Raw genomic sequence first — 18,874 nt, forward strand, 5'->3', positions numbered from 1 at the left:
ACAGCGAATCCTAAGTTAAACCAAGGGGTAATAATACTTAATAGTACAATTATAAAAATGTGCTTTCATCAGTTTTAAAAAATATTCAACATCAACGCAAATGTTAATTGGGTGTTATATGGGAACACTGTATTGTATGCTCGATTATTCTGTAACTCCACAACTTCTTCAATAAAAAATTAAAAGATTACTCTGGTTAAACATTCCCTAAAGCACTACCACACATATAGCAAAAGCAAAACAAAGCATTACCATAACTGCCATTGGCCCCATAGCATCTTTTGGTGTAGAGTATCTTAACATGATGATTCACAAAGTAAGCATTTAATACATATTTTTAACAGAACAAAATAAGAAAGGAAAGGAAATTTATTTGTAATTGATTTTATATGTAGGTTTTTGGACTCTCTTCTGTTATCAGGCACTATTACATTTAAAAATATAATTCTGTCATTTCCAATACGAAAGTTAAATTGAAGAGAATTTCCTTGTGGTTGTGAATTAGCAATCAAATGAGGTTGTTAAATGGAGAAAAATGCTATTTCAAGACAAAGCTATATTTTTAAGGAAGCCAGTGGAAAAATAATATCAGGAGGTTTTCAGTTCCTAAAATGCTCGATTGTTTTGCTAAGTAGATGAATGAATTATTAAACTTATTGCATTTTTCTCAACTTTGAACCCTAAAATATCTTTTGAATAAGTACAGAAAAGGACTATCGTTACAGTAACAAATGTGAAGTACACTAAGTGAGTCTGATTAAAGTATTTTGAAACTCCAAAGGTATATTTTTATGCTAAAAATGTTAAAGATACACATGTGAGATATTATTTGTACATTAGAACAAAAATATAGTTTTAGAAATTAGATGTTAAAACCTGATGGGAGGGCAGGCCACAGTGGCTCAGCAGGCAGAGTTCTTGCCTGCCATGCTGTAGACCTGGGGTTCGATTCCCGGTGCCTGCCCATGTAAAAAAAAAAACCAATGACAATATGACTGTTTCTTATTAAAATACTAGGGATTCATTCTCCAGATGAATAGCCCTCCTCGCTCCTGTCCCAACTCTCCAAAACAACCAAACAGGCCATTTAAAAATGCACTGTTCAAGTCAGACCATCCTTTGTATTACAGAATTCCAGGAGTAGGGGTGGGAAGCGGGGAAAAACATAGCTTCGACTAATGACCATATCATAATATAGCACAATGGATAAGAACAAGATCTCTGAATTTAAATTCCACTGCCACTAATCAGCTGTGTAACCTTGAGCAAGTTACTTAATCTCTCTGTACCTCAGTCTCTTCATCTTAAATTTGTGATTACAATTGTGCCTGGTCCGTGAGATTACTGTGAGGATTAAAATAATTAATTTAGTAAATTCTTATAAGTATTTGTTATAATTCTTCTCAGTATAAGTACAGAATATCCCACCTGTTCCAACTGTGATTTAACTGTGATTTTCAGTAAAAGAAATATTTAGCTTCCACTCATAACTGGAGTATGAGAATCAGAATAACAGTCACTGAGAGACCATCAGGGTTGATATTTGATTATTTTGACAGCCTCATCATATTAAGCATTTTGTAATATGCACACATGCACTATATTAATTATTTATTTTATTTTATTTTTTTTAAAGTTGAATGTCTATTAGGCTATATATATATATATATATAAAATGTACCAAAAGTACTAAACAATCTGGTCACATTCATATATCAAATACATATTAATACATCACTGCTGAATGGCATAATGTTACCTGCTATACAGAGAGCTCTCTGAAAGTGCATCCATTAATGGTCCAACAATAAACTAAAAAAAAAAAAAATGTTTAAGCTGTAACTCCAATTTTGAAACTTCAGTTTGCCTTGACTACACATCCTAAATAGGACTGCAGAAGAGCTGCTTTAAGCAAAGTTGATCTTTCACACTGTAGGTTGATTCAGTGATGGTCTCTGAGGATACGTTAATTCTATCAGAAAAATAAATAAACACAAACATACATACAAAATTTTACCACCTGATAAAAACTTATGGAATACTAAGAAGAGGGGTCATGTATTGGATCAAAAAGAAAGTAACAAAGAAAAGAACAAAGATATTCGAGAAAATGTAAGCCTCTATGCCTGTAAGATAAAAAGAAAAAATTCCCTCTCCAAAAATATTGCTAGACATTGGTCAAAAAAAGCAGGCTTAGAGGAAATACTGGAGGCATAGGAGAATGTAGAAAATGATCCATATTAAAATATTATAGCATGTATTCAGACAATGAGAAAATTTTACTTAGGTTATTTCTAAATGAGAAGTAAATCAGTATACCTAGATAATTATGTGACTCATACGGCATTATAAAATAAACTTACAACCACATCTGTAATTTGCAGTCTCTGCTTTTTGCAATTCTCTGACAAAGGAATTATAACTTTTAATAAATGTAGCTCAAAAAGGCAATCTCTATTTAACATAACAGACAATAGAAATTCACTGACTCAGAATGGGGAAACAGAAGCACTGAAAAAGAAATAACTCAATGATTCAGAACTATGGGAACAGCATCACTAAAAAGCTTCTACAACAGTTTTCATACCTTTGACTTATACTGCTTAGAATATTAACAACACAGAACTCCTTATCCATAACAGTAATGATGCAGGCAGGTCCAGCACTCAGATCATCAACAAATACATTATATTAGGTTTTTTCTAAATATAACAAGGTTTAAAGAAACAGGATTCATTTTATGCAAATCTACAAATGTTACTTACCAATATCAAGTTCTAGTATTTTTTTTTTTTGAGGATCACACATGATATAAGAGATAAATACCCTTACCTCTCATCTTTTGACAAAGAGAGAAAAGGAAAGGGTAGGCTATCATTACCTCAGAAAATTCTGGTGAAAATGGAAGAATTTTTGATACACAGAGCTCCAAAAAATGGATAACACCTTCTTTGGTCAGGATTTTATTTTCACTTTCAAACATTCTTTTATAAATACACATATGCCAGGATGGATGAAAGAGCCAACATCCTGCGGAAACAAACACCTAATGTTAACATCTGACTCCACCTTATACCTCTCCACATAGACTACATATTCGCAAATACCCACATAAACATACAAACACTAACTTCATTATAACACTACAAGTTTGTTTTTAATCACATTCAAGCATGTTTAATTACTGTATAACCAAAATAACTTCAGTAATAGCAGTTTCTGTTAGATAGCAATCTTATGTTAGTGACAAATATTATACTTCTCACAGCATACAAAAAATTAAATATTATCCCATGCACACGGGATAGAACTTTAGATTTGGAGTAGTTTTACCCAATTCTTCTCTCACCCCACTTGAATCCATTTTTCACATAAAAATCAAGAGTGATATTCTTAAAATTCATGTCTAAAGCTGTCACTTCTCTACTTAAAACTGTTAAGTGGTTTCCCACAGCTCCTGGAACAAAATCCCCACTCCTTACCATGGTCTACAAGGCAGGAACTGGCCCCGGGCTCCTCCTACTCTAACCTGATCCCACCCTCCCCTTGACACCCTCCAAGCTCCACCTACCCTGGTACTTCTGTTTCTCTACCTCAGCAAGCAGTTTTGCATTTCAGGGCTTTTGTATTGTTTCTTAAGCCTGTAACTCTACACTTAGATGTCAATTTCCTAAGAAAAACCTTCCCTTAATATCCTATCTAAATATGGGCCCACTATATATATTTATACTCCATTTCCCTATATATACTTATACTCCCTTATACTCCGTTTGTCCTCTTCATGAAACATATACGCTATGTTTAAAAAAACATAAACTGTTTTTTCTCCTTCTTCATACAAAACAGACAAAGATCAAGTGAAAAAATACTTCATGTCTCACTGCTTTGTCCTCAGTGCTTAGCATATATTGAGCACTAAGGAAGTATCTATTAAGTGACTGAATAAATGAACAAACAAAAAAGTGAAATGTGCACCTTCAAGATGATTTTTCTAATTCTTTTGTAATATCCTTTAATTCTATTGGGAAAAAAATTCAGCATTTTTATTTAACTCATGACATTTTATAAATAACTTGGTCCCATAATTTACACCAAGATGCTTGTTCAATTCTTTGACAATGGTAATTTTTCAAAGTAATTCACCGCTTAGCTACTTGATTTGGTTGGCCAAGAGCTATGGGCAAAACGTAATAATAAGAGCATCATTTTAATATTAAATCCATAAGTGAAGTCACAATAGGATTCAATTACGTTCTAGCTTCGGGGGGGTATAGATGTCTATGGTTTGTGAAAAAATTCCAGTATCAGAAAACAACTAACTCTTCTATCAGCTGAATAAAGCTGAATTTTTAAGGGGTCAAACTATTAAAGTTGTAAGTATCTAGAGTAGGGACAAAAAACCATTTACCTAGGTTAATTTTCCTATGTAAACACCATAATGTAACATCTTATCATTTACATGAATACAGAATACTGTTACCCTACGTTTAGCTATTTGCTCTGAACTTCAACTTCATAAAATAATTTCAGGAAACCTCAGTTTCGTTTTATTTCTCCTTAAAAACTGTCATAATACAGCAGTGATAACTTGGAATTATCTCATTACAAGAAATCCAAGATACAGAATAATAACTGAAAGCCAAAAATAAAAAATAACTCTAACAAACACTGAGAAACATATATTAAGAGAACAAGAATGGAAAACAATTAAAATACACACACCAAAGAGCAATTAATAAAAACGTAGAATATACCATCTTTAAAATGTTACCAAGGCCTCTCACTCTCACCCTTTACTTGCAAGAATGCCTGCATGTCCTCTAACCTGAGTTCTTTTTTCAAAAAACTTGTTTTTTTATTGTATAATAAATATACAAAGCAAAACAAGAAAAAACTAAAGTTTTCAAAGCACTCTTCAAGTAGTAGAGGACAGATTCCAGAGTTTGTCATGGGCTACCATCCCATCCTCTCAGATTTTTTCCTTCTAGCTCCAGAACATTGGAGGTTAGAAGGGATTATTTTTTAATCACCACAATAGACATTTTTCCCCTTTTTTATGAAAAACAACAAATACGCAAAAAAAGCAATAAATTTCAAAGCACACCACAATTACTTAGAAAACATATTTCAGAGCTCGGCATGGGTTACAATTCACAATTTCAGGTTTTTTGTTTTTTTTTTTTTTTAAGAAAGAGGGAGGAAGGGAAGGAAAGACAGAGAGAAGGAAGGAAGGAAGGAAGAAAGGGAAACATCTTTTAAACATTTTCTTGTTTTATTGTATTTTGTTTGTTTTGTTTGTTTTTTACATGGGCTGGGGCCGGGAATCGAACCGAGGTCCTCCGGCATGGCAGGCAAGCACTTTGCCCGCTGAGCCACCGCGGCCCGCCCCAATTTCAGGTTTTTACTCCTAGCTGCTCTAAGATCCTAGAGACTAAATGAAATATCAATTTAATGATTTAGCAATCATATTTGTTAAACCCTACCTTCTCTGTATAACTTCACCACCATCTTTGATCTTTCTATACCACTCTTTAGGGGTATTTGACTATGGCATTCTAATTTTTTCATGTTGGAAGGGGCTGTCAATAATACGGGGTAGGTCAGCTAGAACACCTAAGACGTACTTTTTATTTTCATGTGGATTATTTCTCTTTTTTAAAAATTGAGTTTGGGTGGGACATGACTCCCAGGGGTGTGGACTTTCCTGGCAACGTGGGACAGAAATCCTAGAATGAGCTGAGACTCGGCATCAAGGGATTGAGAAAAACCCTAGAATGAGCTGAGACCCAGCATCAAGGGATTGAGAAAACCTTCTCGACCAAAAGGGGGAAGAGTGAAATGAGACAAAGTGTCAATGGCTGAGAGATTCCAAACAGAGTTAACAGGTTATCCTGGAGGTTATTCTTACGCATTAAGTAGATATCACCTTGTTATCCAAGATGTAATGGAGAGACTAGAGGGAACTGCCTGAAAATGTGGAGCTGTGTTCCAGGAGCCATGTTTCTTGATGATGATTGTATAATGATATAGCTTTCACAATGTGACTGTGTGATTGTGAAAACCTTGTCTGATGCTCCTTTCATCTACCTTGTCAACAGACGAGTAGAATATATGGAATAAAAATAAATAATAGGGGGAACAAATGTTAAAATAAATTCAGTTTGAAATGCTAGTGATCAATGAAAGGGAGGGGTAAGGAATATGGTATGTAAAATTCTTTTTTTCTTTTTCTGTTTTTGTTTTATTTTTCTGTTGTCTTTTTATTTCTTTTTCTGAATTGATGCAAATGTTCTAAGAAATGATCATGATGATGAATATACAACTATGTGATGATATTGAGAATTACTGATTATATATGTAGAATGGAATGAGCATATATTAAGGATGTTTGCGTTTCTTTCTTGTAATTTTTTTTAATAAAAAATTCTTAAAAAAAATAAAATAAAATACTGTCCAAACTTCAACTGAACTATAAGCAAATGAGGTGTTGTCATTTAGTAGTAGGTTATCTAATATACTATAACACTACATAGTTAAGTAAGTCCTTTAACCCACAGGTTTATCTTTTATAAAATGTCTACAATACTTAATCTGATGATGAAGATCAAATGAAAGAAGTTACTGAACATATAACACTATACAAGAACAGGGGGGTAAAAGAATAAAGGGTGAGTGTAAATGGATACCAGAGATCGTTTTTGGGTTATAGAAATGTTCTACAATTAGAATGTAGTGATGGCTTCACAACTCGGTAAACTGACAAAAATCATTGAATTGTAAACTTAAAATTGGTTGAATTTCATGAAATGTAAATTGTACCTCAATAAAGCTGTTTAAAAGAAAAGAATAAAGGAATATTATTAACTTCAGAAGATCCAAAAATAATAATAATAATAATAATAATAATAATAATAATAATATGGGGTGGGAGATGGAACTATCTGATGTTCTGGAGAGGCTGGGCACTCCAGGTTTCAGGACTTATCTGGTCCAGGGACCCTTCTGGAGGTTGCAGGTTTTTGGGAAGTTATTCTAGTGCATGGGAACTTTGCAGAATCTTATATATTGCCCTAGGTGTTCTTTAGGATTGGCTGGAATGGTTTTGGTTGGGGTTTGGCAAGTTATGATAGGTAGCTATGTCTAACTGAAGCTTGCCTAAGACTGACCTCCAAAGTAATCTCTTGACTCTATTTGAACTCTCTCAGCCACTGATGATTTTTTAGTTAGACTTCTTTTCCCTCTTTTGGTCAGGATGGAATTGTTGATCTTATGATGCCAGGGCCAGACTCATCCCTGGGAGTCATCTCCCATGCTGTTAGGGAGACTTTCACCCCTGGATGTCATGTCCCACATAGTGGGGAGGGCAATGATTTCACTTGCAGAGTTGGGCTTAGAGACAGTGAGGCCACATTTGATCAATAAGTCCTGCAGAAGTAACTATTAGGCATATCTATAGGTAGGCTAAGCTTCTCCACTGCATACATAAGCTTCACAAGAGTAAACCTCAAGATCAAGGGCTTGCCTATCGTTTTGGGTGTCCCTAATGTTTGACACATATTGGGATTCCCTGATGGTAAAGTTTAATATTTTTTTCTCCCATCCCTCAATGGACTTTGCCAGTACTTTTTGATTATCTGCTTAATACATTCTAGGATGTATCCAGACATTACATTAAGCTATACAGGATTAAAGGCCCTCATTCTTAATTTAACCTTAGTTCTTAATAAATAAAAATTCTTTACCTTCCTCTATGCTGTGCTGTGCCCTTGAATTCTTTCTCACAGCATGGCAAAGAAGGTAGAAAGCAAAATTCAGTAATGCATTTTGGCAAGCCAGCCAGGAGGAGACACTTCTCTCCCACCATCTAGACTGGTAACTCATGGCTACTGACCAGGAGGCTTTACTGCTTGCTTTTGCTTTTTCTTCTCACTTGGTTATTTGTTATCCTCTCCTATGTTCATTGCTGACAATAAGCCCTAGACAGATATAAAAAGCTATGGAAGGTTTAAGAAAGTGAATTTTGTTAAAATAATGCAGATTGCTGGTCTGCTCTTAATGAAAGGTAATAAAAAGTTTTTCTCAACTATCTGAATACTAAATTTATATCATAGAGTAATATTCTTGTTGTTTATGTTGAACTTATTCTTCTCACTCTTAAAGGAAAACTGTTAAAAAGAATTTGTTCTTTCACCTTATAAAAGTGAGGTGCTAAAATAATTTAACATATTACTAAGAAAGTGTTTAGGAAGTATTATGATAATTAAAAGAGATCTTCTATCCTTCTGTTAAGCTAAGTTTGTTATATTTAGAAATTGTGTAAAATTTCTAAAGGCTTAGCCACGTTCTCACCATCCACGTTATATCCTAATACTGATCTGTATGATGTTGGATGTTGTTAGTTGGGGTTTTAGTTATTCTTTGAAAAATTACAGATAATTAAAACAACAAGATTTACTTGTCAGTTACAATACTTTGCTCTAAAGATTCCAAAATTTAAATTTTCTATAGCACACTATCTAAATTAAACTGTCTAGTCAGTTTATTTAACAACCTAATTTAGCAGTTCCATTTGACATAGAACCTAGAATAAAGAACAAAATTTTAATCAGAAAATAAAAACATTTGCAAAGTCCCTTAAGAGGCTAGAGAAAAGTGTAGAACTATTGAACTTACCCTTACCCAACCTGAGGAATTTCTGCTATTTTCTTAAGCAATAGGGGCTCCCAAGCCAAGCCCTTGATCTTGAGACTTGCCCTTACAAAATGTTATCTCAGTAATGACAAAATTAATGCCCAAGAGTCAACCTCCAGAGAACCTCTTTTGTTGCTCAGATGTAGTTTCTCTCTACGCCAAACTGTATGAATAAACTCACTACCTTCCTCCCGAGCCCACCCGTGAGACATGACTTCCTGAGGTGTAAGTCTCCCTACCAATGTGAGACATGACTCCCAAGGATGAGCCTGGCCTTGCAATGAAAAATTAATTAACAAAAAAAGAGAAACAAAATTTCAGTGGCTAAGAAATTTCAAAGACTCAAGAAATCACTCTAAAAGGTATGCTTATGCAAATTTCAACCAAATACCGCAAACTGCCACAGAATGAATGCCAAGCCCCAACCAACAGTTTTGTTCCTAAAACTTCCCATCTTGCTCCTGCTTCTGTCCAGACTACATATACTACTTCTCACCCAGTTTGTTTCTTCCCGATTAGAAGCCTTTTACAACTTCTCCTCACCAGAGGCTCAGCTTCTATTCCTCACACTCAACCAGCCACCCTCAATAGCATAGCCAAAGGTTTCCATGCTCCCCCAAGCCCACTGACAGCTTAAAGCAGCTACAGAAGATGGACCATGAGCCCAAACTCCCTTGATTAAGAGAGCTACCCTTTATTTAGGATGTGGACAGAGAGCAAAAAAATAAGGACAAAAAATAAATAACGGGGGGGGGTGGAATAAGGAGTTAAAAAAAACTTAGATTACAATACTAGTGGTCAATGAGGGGGAGAGGTAAGGAGGATGGGAAGTATGGTTTTCTTTTGCCTTTTTATTTCTTTTTCTGGAGCAATGCAAATGTTCTAAAAATGATCATGGTGATGAATACACAACTATATGACGATATTGTGAGCCACTGAGTGCATACTTTGGATGAACTGTATAGCATGTAAAGACATCTCAATAAAAACATTAAAAAAAACAGGAACAGCAGACACTGGCCATGTGCTTTCCCATTTTCCCATGTGACAGAGAAAACCCAGATACCACTAGCCTTTCCTCAGAGAAGGTCTCTTCCTCTTGATGCCATAATTTGGACATTTTCATGGCCTTAGAATTGTAAATTCGTAAAGTAATAAACCCACATTGTGAAAGCCAAAAAAAAAAAAAAAAATTAAGGCAGTTAGAAATCTCTGAGGGGAAAATGAGGCAGGGTTAGAAGTAGGGCAAGGCTGACTGATGAGCAAAGGGCAAATAAATTCCAAGGCCTCAAGGAGAAAGATATCTCTGAGAAGAACAGTAATAAACAGCGCCTGGGGGTTAAATGGCCTCCATGTGAACACCTCATCTGCGGTCAAGTATCAAGAGAAGAAGGGAAAGGGGGAGGATAATAAAATACTTAATAAAAATCACAAAAGGAACAAAGTCTATAAAAACTGATTGCCCCAGGGGGCCTCTTGCTTCACACCTTTCTTTTTCTGCACGTGTTCTTAATAAACTTCCTACCTGCCTAAAAAAAAGAGAGAGACCTTCTCTCTTCAGGATACATACTGAACTATTTACAGATGAAATGACATTACGTCCAGGATGATATGATTATTAAAATAATTTGGTGGCCAATGAGTAGGAGAGGCTATGCATATGATCCAAGAAACAAGACTGACCATGAGTTTATCACTTTTCAAACTCAGAAATGAGGATTCATCCTTTGTACTAGTTACTTCTGTATATGTTTTATTACACTTCTATAATAAAAGGTTTTAAATAATTAATCATATCTTCAAATTACAGAAAATTCTGCAGCCATTTAAAATTATGTCCTCAAAGGCCATTTACGGATATGAGTAAATGCACTGAATATAATGCAAGTGAGATAAAACATTATGAACAATATTACCCAGAAGATGTATATCAAGAATGTAACAGCTATTACCTCTCAGTGGCAGTATTAAAAGACATTCATATTTTCTTCTTTACTCTCCTATGATGTTTCCAAATTAGAGAATTGAATGAAAAAGTACTACTTATAAAATTGGGGGTTAATACCATAATTATTAAAAAATAAAGATAATAGTAACTATTACCATTTTCTTCTGACACTGCATATTCAAACAGACTGTTCAGCTTTGGTAAGACTGGCTTTATAACATGTATCTGAAAATAAAGGCAAAAAATTACATTAAACAAAAACTCACCTTTAAAAACTTATGGGAATTTTCATGTATTTATTTAACAACAGCACTTCTTCTCACCATGGAAATCTCCACCCCCCACCATGTAAAAAATAAGCATAAAGATCCTAGTTTTTCCAGTTTTTAAGTGGCATAAATCAGTTATGCAAGACTAAGTATGGCAAAGCTAATCAATATAACCTATAATATAGTTACAGTAACATTTATATTTATAGTAAACATCAAAAACTATGTCATGTAATTCTCAACAGTCCTGGGAAACAGGTAGAGGCGATAAAACCAATATGTTAGAAAGAGGGGAAAAAATACTGAAATATTTTCTCATCACTCAAGTTGTTCAAAGCCACACATTTAGAAATGGAGTCAGTTCAGAATTCAATATTCAATATTCTTCACTCTACTTAAAGTGCGTTGCAGACACCTTTGCTATGAAGCTTAATGTATATCATTCAAAGTATCAGAGGTAAATCAGTTTCTGAATTTCTATATAGTATATTTCATTCTAAATACTAGAGTGAATTCCAAGATCACATTAATTCCTTATTAAATATAATTATCTGGATATTTTAGTCACTTCATTTCTCCTGCCAAGTTCTTTCATCTATGAAATGAGGGATTAAACTTTATCGAATAGATGCATACATCTTTTGCTGTGAGGACTCCCTTTCACATTGCAATAACTACTGATGATACCTATGTGAAAACAGTGGGGAATTTATCAATCTACTGATCAAGGAAAACCATAAAAGCTTATTTGAATTTAGAAATGCTTTTATTTCTTATCCTTGTATCTACATATACTTAGCATATAAAAGTAATCTAGTTCAGTCTACAAACAATGCTTGGTGCACACGTGAACTGTTATCTCACAACGACTCACTCCACAGATGGCTGGATCTGAAGCTAACAAACGGAAAATCCTACAACAGTGGCCCTCTAAAGTGTGGTGCCACATTGCCTAAGAATGTGTTTAAAATTCAAATCCTTAGGCCTCATCCCAAACCTACTGAATCAGAAACTAGGGAGGTCTGGCCCAGCAATTTGTAGTTTAACAAGTGATCCAGGTGATTCTAACGAATGCTAAAGTTTTAGAACCCCTGCACTAGATCAGATAATCTAAGAGATTTCTCTCCGTTTAAAAATTCCATTATAGCACAAAAATTAATCAAAATCAATTACAAATAATTTTTCAATTATCCATTCTATTGAAAAATCTTTCCTACTAAGGATTATAAATTCAGATGTGATCAGCAAATAATGTTCACAAGAACAGGTACACAGATATAAGAACTAAAGAAGCAAATGAAATAAAACCTACAAAATTTAAAAGGAATTTATTTACTTTAGTTAATAAAAATTTATCTCAGAATTGTTTTAAGTAAAAGTTTTCCTGGCAGAAGTTCTTCTTTGAAGAGCATTCATAAACAAGGTAAGAAATTTAAATACTTTAGAGGTAAATGTTAAGAAATTATCAAATAATTATCAAATTATCAAATTTTTTGAACAACAAAAATAACTGAAAGCATTAATTTCCTGAAATGGTTTACATTCAATTTTAGACATTTGTGCCAGAAAATAACGTACACTTGAATTCTCTCATGCTGTAGCCAAGTTAATCTTTTTGCATTTATAAAGAATGAAAAATAAAAATAAAAATTGCATCTGTAGGATTTGCTAAAAGATGGAAATACTTACCTGATTTCCTTCTAGAGTTTCCATAATTAAAATATAGTTTTCCCAAAACTTTAGAAGCTCATCTTTTTTCTTCTCTGACCACCAAAACAGACTTGGGCCTGATATAGTTGGGAAAAAAAAAATTAGTTTCTTCTTTCGCAAATTTCACAAGCTTCTTAATGACAGTAATTCTTAAAATAATGCCACCCTTACCAAATGTCATATTCTCTCATGATGAAGAGTATGCCCTGTCTCAAAGCCTAGAAGATAGGAAGCTTAGGCTAACTATTTCAAAGGCAGATATTTTTCTTTCTTAAGATTACTGTTCTGAATATTAGGTACCAATATTTGAATATATAACTTCTACTATCTATCCCTCATAACCTCACCATAACAATACAGGCAAAATCAGTAAGAATGAAAAAAATGGGAGACGGTGACAGCAGTGAAATTTAGAATGTGAAAAGCAGATGAAAAACAAGCAGATTCAAGGAAACTGGGTATTAAGTTGGTATTAAGGGAAAAGCTGAGAAACAATGTGATATACACTGCAAATATCCTCAAAACAAAGGAATAGGCAGCAAAAGTTATGTCTGTAAGTGGAGGTGAAGAGTAAAGCTAAAATAAAGATGATGTGCTGACAGATTGTTTAAGAAATAGATTTTCAGATTCTCATTCCTGTGCTCTGAACACTTCCCAAACCCTAGCAAAAGGCTAGGAATTTATTTTCTGGAGAAGATAAAATAGTGGGTCTCTGGATCAGGAAGCACAAGACACAGCTGAGATCAGGACTGACAATGAAAATGGGGATTTACTGAACTTGCATGCAACTTGGGCAGTGAAGTGTCCCTATTTCCTCCTGGCATCTTGGCTCCACTGTGGGAGAAGGAAACTTCCTCAGGTGCTGCACTGATACAAAGCAGAGGTTACCTGCTGCTGGGAGAGGGACAGGGAACTAGTGCTCAAGACTACCACAGATAAAAAGAGAATTCATTTGCCACAGAAGAGATTAAGGAAACTCACTTGTGCTCTAAAGCCATCCCTAATAGGTGGAGGTTGTTTGCCACTGAGGAAAGAGAAAAATGGTGAAAAAGACTGAACCCTAAGGTTCAAGACACACAGGGACAAAGACTGAGACAGAAGTAAGAGTAATGAAAATCCCCCTGACCCCACTACAAGACTTGCACCAAGTAAGCGGCATCAGCAGTCTACCCCAAAGGCATGGAAAGAAATGCTGGTGAGGCAGGCAATAGGACTTGAGGAAAATTAGAACACGGAGAAAAATCCTCCAATACTCAAGTCTTCACACTTAGCACAAGGTAGTAACAATCTATACTGTAAGATTCTGAAAACTAGGGTGCCCTGAAAGTAAATATAGCCAACAACAAAATCCAAACCCAGCTCAACTATAAGCTAGATTTGACTCAATCTTCCCACAATAGACTAAAGGAGGAGGAGTGCCTACTTCTAGGCAAAATATTTACTTCAGTCTCTGTTCTTTTATACACAATATCTGAAATTTATAAGATAGAAAAGGGAGGGAAGGCAAAGACCTATTGTCAAGAGATAAAACAGAAAACAAAACTAGACCTAGATGGTCCAGGTATAGTACTTGAAAATAACTATGAGAACATTTAAAGGATCCAGCAGAAAAGGTGGATACCATGCATGAACAGCATGCATGAACATTTGGAAACTTTGAGATGGAAACTACATGGGAATGTTAGAAGTAACAGGCTATTAGAGATCACTGATGGGATTATTTGACCTGCCTGGTCTTAAATTTTTTTTTATCTTAAGAAACTACTGGAGAGTATACTCTATCAAAGTAAGTAAATCAAAAAAGAGGAAGACTGAATCACTTGAAACAAAGGAGCCAACACTAGGCTCAGATGAACGGAATCCCTAGGATGATGGTGAAGACAGATCTAAGGATGTCAGCTGTGCTCCAAGGATAGAGACCAATCCATATTCGAGCACTTATGATTAGGAGAGTCTTCTACAGGAACAAAAAATCATAAAATACCTGATAATCGCATTTGTAGAAGAAACACTTAGACAATTGGCAAAGAATTTAGGGCTCAATTAGTAATAAGTATAGATAAAACCAAACAAATTAAAAAATGGCAATCCTAGGAAAAACTTGCAGAAGAAAAATAGTCAGTTTGCTATATACGTCACCTGTGAATAGCATTACATAATCCTAGTTTTGTAAATACAGAACATGCATTTAAACAAAATTATAACTACAACAATGGGTTTTATGTTATAACTAGGTTATATTATTTCAAGATAAGGGAGAATACCAAACTGGTCTGCTGAAAAAGGTAAGTGATTGCTTTCTAAAGTTGAGAATGGGAGGTGGGTGAGGGGGGAGTAAACATGGAAAGGCTATTGCTCTATGCTCTATTGTCTGTCCTTAAATCTGCAGATTGACTCTTTAAATGTTTGACTTTCATAATTTTTAAAAAATTTTCACTGAAAATTCTCATCAGATGACAACCCATATGTAGACTGTTAAAACCTAATAATCCACTCACAACTGTAGTTGAACATAAATTGTTTACCTGTAATAAATACCCAGCTACAGCTAAAAAGCAGAAATTTCGTTTCTATTGAGACCATTTTGGATCGATGTATTTTGGATTTAGAGAGCTCAAAAATGAATTTAATATGGCAGAAGCATACTTTAACACACTTCAGTGGACAACCAATCTATAATATACCAAACTGAAGGAAGGACTTGTACTTAATCCACTCTTGCTCTGTAAGAGAGCAGTAGAAAGCATAGTTCAAAACGTAAAAAAAAAAAAAAAAAATGAAAAATTTAATCTGGTCCATTTATTAAATCAAAGGCAAAAGACCCAAATACTCTCAAAACATCCACCTAAAGGTCATATGTTTAACAAATATTAATAAATCCTATCCCTGAATTACCAAAGTAAATTTCAAAAAGATGTAATGGCTCCTATGAAGCTTAATTCTAACATCAAAGATTCAATTCACTGGCCAGTCCAGGTACTAACTTTTTTTTCCAATCTGATGGATGTTACCCTTTCGTTTCTATTATATAGTGCAAAATAGAGAATGTAAAATTCTGCATGGGCTTGGTGAGTTTCCTAAATTATTCCACAGGTGCAGTTCACCTTGCTCTGGGCCAGAAAGATTAGGAAATGCAACCTTCACAACGGTGGTGATTTGTGTCACTGCAGGAGACACCCTCAAGATGAGCTTTCAAGGTTTCAGACTTTATGAGGACCATCCAAAACAACCAAATTCTGTACGAATAGCAGAGATGAAATGCAGAAACTGGATTTTTTTTTCCCCTCCCGAAAAGCCATGTAAGAATGAGTTGGGGGGGGGGGCGGGGGGAGAAACCAGTACCGTTTCCTTCCTGGGGGTGGCAAGTGCAGTCGGCCCCCAACTCCACTGACACCTCCACCGCTCTCTGCAGCAGATAGCGAGCTCTTTTGCGCGTCAGAGCTTCCTCGGCCTGGGCCAGCCCTTCCTGCACCGTCCTCCAAAAGTGCCAGCACCGCCGGGCATCCAAGCCCACCTCTAACACGCGAGGGTTTCGGCCAACGCCGGGGTCGGGCAGCAATTTCTCAGCCAAGGCGCCGAGCACCAGCAGCTTCCGCCCGACGAGGCGCGGCCGGACCTCCCCGCGCGAGGGCCATTCCCGCGCAGCAAGGGCACGCAGCTCCTCCCACACGGCCCGCAGCGCTGCGTCTCCGCACTGGCCCAGCTCTGGCAGAAGGCGCCCGGCCACCAGCGCCGCCGTCTCCTCGGAGGGCGCGGCCTCTTCCTCGCCCTCGCCGAGAGCAAGGGCGAGGGTGGCCTGCGCCACCCGCTCCAGCAGCGCCCCGTCCTCGTGGGGCCGCAGACAGGGGCCGACGGCCACGAGGACCTCCACGGCCGCTTCGGCACCCAGCCCGCCAGGTCCGACGGAGGGGTCCCGGAGGGCCCCCTCGTGGCAGGACTCCAGCCGCCGAGCGAGCAGGACCCGCAGGGCCTCCTCGGCCAGCGCAGCCGCCAACTGCGAACCCCCGGCGAGGCGGGCGCACGAGCGCAAGGCCCCGCCCGCCGCCCTCAGGACGCGGTGGCGGTGGCCGGGCGGCGGGTCAGGGCCGGGGCTTTCGGCGGGGCAGCCGCGCAGGCACCGCAGAAGGGGCACCAGGTACCCGGTTGCGACCTCGCGCGCCGCCTCCTGTAGCAACGCCGCGGGGCGCGCGCGCGTGTCGTCGCCGCCGCGCGCCTCATCCTCGAGCCGCTGGAGAAGAAAGCGCAGCGTCTCCACGCGCTCCGCCGACGCCTCCCTTCGGCACAGCGCCCCAAGTAGGACACGAGGATCCTGGCTCTGAGAGAGCAGCGCCTCCGCGAGCACCCACTCCATTTGCCGTGCGCGGCGCGGCCGACACTAAGTATCCACGAGTAGGCCCTACGCGCGTGCGTGCGCGCGCCCTAGCTGGGGGCGGCGCGCGCCCGCCTCAAGGAGTGTAATTGCAGCCCCCGCCCTCTGTCCCGCTCAGGGGCGCTTCACCCGCTTTCCCCTGCCAACACTCGTTTGGAAGTGGATCCCTCCCGCTCTGTTCCTTAACTATTTTTTGGAAAGGGGCCCTCGTTAAACGTTTAAATCTTAGAAACTAATAAAAACAAAAGACTTTTTGAAGATGATGTCTCTACACCAACGCTCTTGATTCCTAATTTGAAAAAGGCCCAGGCTATTGGTTCAACCAAGGGCACTAAGTCCGGGCTGGCTGTGAGGTTCATGTGAAAGGTGCAGATCACAATCACCTAGTAACTTATTTTCAAACTTGCCTTATGATACCCAGAAGACACTGACCCAGTGGGTCTGAAATGGGTTCAGGGCATCTGCATTCAAAATGAGAGAAAACACACGAATGAATCAGAGAAGTTGTGAAGTATAATACTTGAAGCACTAGCTATACAACTGCCAAGTTGGTCACTTGGACCTCCTGAAACTCACAGCCTAAGGCCATCGCTGACCCTAGGATGTAGATCTTCCCACAGAATGCAGGTGCTCCACACCCAAACTCAAGCATACTCCATGTGTCTGTTATTTTCTCAGAGAGCATTTAGTGTTACAGAAATAGAAAACCTCAGGTCATCATGCATGATACTGGTTTGGTTCCTGGCTGGATCCCAGGCAAACTGAACCAGTGATATGTGTTGCTTTGTCTTCTAACCATAAAGATCCCTTAGTCAATAGAGAAGACACAATCCCACTCTCAAAGAATTTGACTATAATAACATAATGGGTTAAGATGTAATTTAAAGTTATCAGGTATCACACATATAAGATTTTTCTATATTTCAATCATTCAGCTTTCCATTGACAAATTATTTTATTTCAAGCCTATTTAAGAATGTATCAGCAAGTATTAATTCTCTTCAACATAACATGCCAATTAATATCAATTCCCCTCAACATATATCCATCAAATAAAAATGGGCAAAAGTCTTGAAGAGACACTTCAAGACATGCACACGATAAGCACATGAAAAGGTATACATCATCATTAATCATCAGGGAAATGCAAATTAAATCCAAAATGAGATACCACTGCACACCTGATAGAATTGCTAAAATTAAAAAGATTGAACACTTCAAATGTTGGCAAGGATGTGGAACAATTGGAAATCCCATACATTATCGGTAGGACTGTAAACAGCACAATCACTTTGGAAAATTGTTTGGCAGTTTCATAAATTTAAAATATACCTCGTACATTAGTTTGCCAGCTGCTTAACTATGAGGAAATTTATTGGCTCATAGTTTTGAAACTAGAAGTCCAAAATCAAGGTGTCAGCAGAGCAATGTTATCTCCTTGAAGACTGGCATTCTGGGGCTGGCTGACAGCAATCCTTGGTCCTTGGCTTTCTGTCACATGGCAATATGGCAATGCACATGGTGGTGTCTTCTTTTTCTTCCAGGTTCCATCAACTTCCCGCTACTTGCTGCTTCTCATGGCTTTTTTTTTTTTTTAACCTGTGTCCAATTTCCTTTGCTATTAAGGACTTCAGCCATATTGGATTAAGGCCTCATTCCGTTTGGGTACACCTTAACTAATTACAACTTCAAAGGTCTATTTACAAATGGGTTCGCACCTATGGGGCCAGGGACTGGACCCTGAACTGCCTTTTGCCAGGGATTCAATTCCCAACACCTACTTCAAGATTTGGCAATTCCACTCCTAGGTATTTGCTTAAGAGAATGAAAACAAATGCCAACAAAAAACCCTGTGCCGGAATGTATTTGGCAATGTTATCATTATAG

General features: G+C 37.5%; 1 protein-coding gene across 3 annotated transcripts in view; it reads right to left on the bottom strand.

Annotated features, from left to right (window-relative positions):
- TARBP1 (tRNA guanosine 2 -O-methyltransferase TARBP1) overlaps positions 1-17,009 on the bottom strand; it is a 116,373-nt gene extending 99,364 nt beyond the window's left edge. For all 3 annotated transcript variants that reach the window (XM_077168365.1, XM_077168366.1, XM_077168367.1), the window contains exons 1-5: positions 15,961-17,009; positions 12,598-12,695; positions 10,795-10,864; positions 2,882-3,030; positions 1,760-1,812 (exon numbers count right to left, since the gene is read on the bottom strand). In XM_077168365.1, coding sequence (XP_077024480.1) covers positions 1,760-1,812; positions 2,882-3,030; positions 10,795-10,864; positions 12,598-12,695; positions 15,961-16,969 — 1,379 coding nt within the window. In that variant the 5' untranslated portion in view covers positions 16,970-17,009. The remainder of the gene's footprint in view (positions 1-1,759; positions 1,813-2,881; positions 3,031-10,794; positions 10,865-12,597; positions 12,696-15,960) is intronic.
- Positions 17,010-18,874: the final 1,865 nt, after the last annotated feature.

The sequence above is a fragment of the Tamandua tetradactyla genome, chromosome 7 (assembly GCF_023851605.1).
Source record: "Tamandua tetradactyla isolate mTamTet1 chromosome 7, mTamTet1.pri, whole genome shotgun sequence".
In the NCBI taxonomy this organism is placed as follows: Eukaryota; Metazoa; Chordata; class Mammalia; order Pilosa; family Myrmecophagidae; genus Tamandua; species Tamandua tetradactyla.